Source organism: Pan paniscus, chromosome 1 (genome assembly GCF_029289425.2).
Source record: "Pan paniscus chromosome 1, NHGRI_mPanPan1-v2.0_pri, whole genome shotgun sequence".
Taxonomy (NCBI): domain Eukaryota; kingdom Metazoa; phylum Chordata; class Mammalia; order Primates; family Hominidae; genus Pan; species Pan paniscus.
In genome coordinates, this window is record NC_073249.2 from 185,955,112 (window position 1) to 185,959,550 (window position 4,439).

The 4,439-nt window shown below is 59.6% G+C and overlaps 1 protein-coding gene across 1 annotated transcript; it reads left to right on the plus strand.

Annotated features, from left to right (window-relative positions):
• Nucleotides 1–283: 283 nt before the first annotated feature.
• On the plus strand, nt 284–2,163 carry CITED4 (Cbp/p300 interacting transactivator with Glu/Asp rich carboxy-terminal domain 4). The gene has a single exon (XM_034962497.3). It carries the CDS (start codon nt 1,092–1,094, stop codon nt 1,644–1,646), a length of 555 nt encoding a protein of 184 aa, XP_034818388.3. The 5' UTR covers nt 284–1,091; the 3' UTR covers nt 1,647–2,163.
• Nucleotides 2,164–4,439: the final 2,276 nt, after the last annotated feature.

Sequence of the window (4,439 nt, forward strand, 5' to 3'; positions counted from 1 at the left end):
ATCTAAGGAACACTTTTGAGCATCTACCACATACCAGGCACTGTGCTGGGCACTGTACACACATGCCCTCACTTACCCCTCACAAAGGGTCAGTGCTGCTGTTCTTTACCTTTTACAGATGAAGAAACTGAGGCTCAGCTGAGAGTTGCAATTCATTCCATCATTAGTTCATTCACTCAGCTTTTACTAAAAGCCTGCTCTGGGCCAGGCTCTGGGCCAAGTGCTGAGAAGAAGATGAACAAGTCCTTCAGGAGACGTGCCCATAAATTACTTTAATAACAACTAAGTACATGCTTCAACAGACAAGGTGCAGTGGGAACTAGAGGGGGAGCAACAGGCTCTCCTGGGGGTTATGGGAATGGACAGCTGACCTCCTGCGGGGACCCTGCACCGCTAAGGTGCATGCGCCCTGTGTAGCTGTGCAGTCTCACTTTGATCAAGGCTTTGCTGTGTATTTCCAGGAAGCCTCTTCCGCCACTGAGCCTCGGTCTCTACCTGGAAAGTTAAAAGGTTGCGTAGGCCTGACATCCTGCAGCTCTTGGGGGCCTAAAACTCTGGCCCTCCCACCCCACCTTCTGGTCAGTTCAAGCTCGACCCCAGCCAAGTCCGATTCCGAAGCCCTGAGGGCCAGACCGAATCCCTCCGAAAGTGCCAAATACCCCGCCCCAGGGCGGTGCTCAGAGCCTGGGGCGTGGCCGGAGTCCCAAGGGGCGGGGTTCCAGTGGGGGGCGGGGCCAAGACCTAGATGCAGGCGTGCGCGGCCCGCCCAGAAGCGTCTCAACCAGCCAATGAGCGTCCGAGGGCGGGGAAGCCCCGCCTCTGGGTATAAGAATCCGCCGAGCCCAGCTACGCGACGCGGAGGTTTCGGAGCACTACAGGGTGCGGGCCTTTGTGACCCCAGGCTGCGGCCGCAAGGTGCGCAGTAGTGGGCTGGGCCGGGGCACCAGTCGGGTTTGGTTTTGCTCCGCCCGGCCGAGCTGCAGGGACCGCACGGTGCCCGGGTCTCCCGCCGCAGAGGAGCCGCTGGCCCGGGCCGGGGGAGCCGGCGCTGACCACCGCGCGCTGTCCCCGCAGGCAGCCGGCCTGCCGCCATGGCCGACCACCTGATGCTCGCCGAGGGCTACCGCCTGGTGCAGAGGCCGCCGTCCGCCGCGGCCGCCCATGGCCCTCATGCGCTCCGGACTCTGCCGCCGTACGCGGGCCCGGGCCTGGACAGTGGGCTGAGGCCGCGGGGGGCTCCGCTGGGGCCGCCGCCGCCCCCCCAACCCGGGGCCCTGGCGTACGGGGCCTTCGGGCCGCCGTCCTCCTTCCAGCCCTTTCCGGCCGTGCCTCCGCCGGCCGCGGGCAGCGCGCATCTGCAGCCTGTGGCGACGCCGTACCCCGGCCGCGCGGCCGCGCCCCCCAACGCTCCGGGAGGCCCCCCGGGCCCGCAGCCGGCGCCCAGCGCCGCAGCCCCGCCGCCGCCCGCGCACGCCCTGGGCGGCATGGACGCCGAACTCATCGACGAGGAGGCGCTGACGTCGCTGGAGCTGGAGCTCGGGCTGCACCGCGTGCGCGAGCTGCCCGAGCTCTTCCTGGGCCAGAGCGAGTTCGACTGCTTCTCGGACTTGGGGTCCGCGCCGCCCGCCGGCTCCGTGAGCTGCTGAGCGCGGCCGGCGCCCACCCGGTGTGCCGGAGAGCAGAAGGGGCCCGACTGCCCGCCGGACCCTGCACCCAGCGACTGGGCCCCGCGCGCGCCCTCCGCGAGGGTGGAGGCGGCGGCTGTGTGCGCAGGGCCCGGCACCGGACTGGGACCCTGGCGTCCCTCCAGGCCTTGCCTCCTGCGGGAGGACAGTTTGGCTTCACTTCTCTGACCCCAGCCTCGGCCGTAAAGTGAAAGAGACTGGACCAGCTTCAGCTTTCGGACTCTGGTTCTTGGAACGTGTCCTCTCCCCCTCGCCGCCCTCTTCCCCCAATCTGAGCCATTGCAGGCCTCTGCCTGCTGCCCCCTCTCTCCTCGGGATCGGGTCCCCAGAGCCACCATCTCCTGAGCCTCCCACCCCGCTGCCTGGGCCCTGTGGTTGCTGGGCCTCCCACCTCAAGGAGGGGAAGGTTGTACAGCCCGAACCCGTGAAGCAATGCCCTATCTGGCCTCCAAAACCAAAATAAAACTGGGTCACTTTACAGTCTTGCCGTTTTCATTTCCTTATCACCCCGAGCCCTGACTATATTTAGCTTCCAAAGTCCCAAGGTTGCTGAAGACACTGGATGGCATGGGGGCCACAGTCCCCAGCAGTGCCCAGGAGAGGAAACCGACAGTTTCTTTCAAAAATATCTCGTGGGTTGTGCAATTGTTATGTCACAACCTGGAGGGCAGAGGCTGCCACTGGGTGGTGGGGTAACCCACTGGGCTTCCCAGCTCCTAGGGTAGGGTGGGGGGAGCTTGGTGCTCTGCCAGAGAGGAGCTGGGTGGCACCGGGTTCAGACAGCCTAGCTTTGGACCCTGACTCTCTCCTTTGCCCAAGACACCATCCGTTCTGATTTTTGAGGCTGTTTCCCAGAGGGAGATGGTCCCCGTCTCCTCAGGTAGTTACGCTGCCTTTAGCACAGTGCCAAATACCTGGGCAGTTCTCAGTAAGTGACGGCAATTATTATTCTACAGATTGGTGCTGATTTTATTCCAGGCCCTGTGTCAACCTGGTGCATGCTCTCATGGAATCACAGCCCAGGTGGGAGGAGGCGGGTGATAGGCCTGAAAACAAACTAATCTTGCTGCAAGGAAGACTGTGATGAGTTCTAGAAAACAGTGCTAAGCAGCACTTTGGGAGGCCGAGACGGGCAGATCACGAGGTCAACAGATCGAGACCATCCTGGCTAACATGGTGAAACCCCGTCTCTACTAAAAATATAAAAATTAGCTGGGCATGGTGGTGCGCGCCTATAGTCCCAGCTACTCGGGAGGCTGAGGCAGGAGAATCGCTTGAACCCAGGAGGCAGAAGTTGCAGTGAGCCGAGATCATGCCACTGCACTCCAGCCTGGCAACAGAGCGAGACTCCTCAAAAAAAAAAAAAGAAAAAAGAAAATAGTTCTAGCGGGGGATTGTACAGCCAGGACAATAGACCGGCCAAGCGGGCACACCCAGAGAAGGGAGCAGTTTCAGCTATTAATAGTTGAGGTTGGGGTCAGTTCAGGCTTCAGGGAAGCGGTGACATTTGATGTGATGAACAGAGCCTTGAGTGATGAATATGTTTTTAGGAGAGGAGCCTGTTTCAAGGCAGGAAGGCACACAAGTACGATGAATGTTTGGGGAAGGTGTGGGGTGTCTAGAAGGTACAAGAAAGGTCGAATGGCTTTACGACAACTTCGTGAGGCAAGCACAGTCCTCATTCTACACATGAGGGATGTGGAGTGTGCCCAGGCCTGGCAGGATTTGGCCTCAGAGTCCTGAGCACCAGCGTGAGTTCCTGGCCACCCTCTGCAGTTCACTCTGGAAAAATCCCTAGGTGCTTCTGAGATGTGGGAGAAAAGCTGGGAAAGAGATTGAAGTCAGGGAGGAGGCCGGGTCAGAGACGCTGCGGACAGTGCTAGGACGGGTGGTGGGGCATTCTCTAGGAGAGCATGGATTCCAGGGACACTGGAGGGGAACACCAGGCTGAGACCTTCTGTCCCCAGCAGCTGGGCTTGACTCTCAAGCCAGGCTTTTTTGTGGATGTGACCCTCCACCAGCCTGTGAGTTCTCCCAGGACCTACTGTGCTCTGAAGCTACCAGGATGGAATGTGGCTGGTGACAGGAGGTGTTTGGCAAATGAATAAAGGTCTCCCTAAGATCATGGGATTTCTGGGACAGGATGAAGAGAGAAAGGAAGAGAGGCTTCTGGGAAGGGACTGGCCTGAGCTCTGGGCTCAGAGGGGCTGGCATCTGCCCACCCCACCGCCCCGCTGCTTTGCCCAGAACCCCAGGCCAGAGACAGAAACCACAGGGCTGAATTAGTACAGGAGGGTTTGACCCTGAGCTGGACACTTCCCTGATTCCCTTCTCTCTGGTCCTCAGTTTCCACACCAGTAAAATGGGGCTAATATCCCTGCCCTGCTACATTACAAAGCAATAAGCCTCACAATTAGTAAGGAACAAATTCAGAGATGGGTTGATAAGCAGTTGGCAAACTCTGAAGTGCTCTCCATATGGAAGGGATTACAACGAAAACCCCAACACCTGCCTCTTTCCAGAGTTAAGGGGGAAGCAGAGGAGAGAGTCCAGCTGCTGAGCTCTTCCCTCCTGCATCCCTCCAAAAGGGACTGCTGACAAGTTGGACAGCAGACAGATGGACAGGGGAGAAGATGAAGCTGGGGCAGACCACAGCCTGGATCCCCAAATCCCTGATACTGTTTGGAGGCTTCTGACCCTACCATCCCCTACCAGGGGAAGAGAGAGTACGTGTAGAGACAGTGAGGAGAGCAA

Bases quoted from the DNA above. Each gene is read 5' to 3' on its own strand.
- CITED4 (XM_034962497.3), top strand. From the start codon at position 1,092: ATGGCCGACCACCTGATGCTCGCCGAGGGCTACCGCCTGGTGCAGAGG.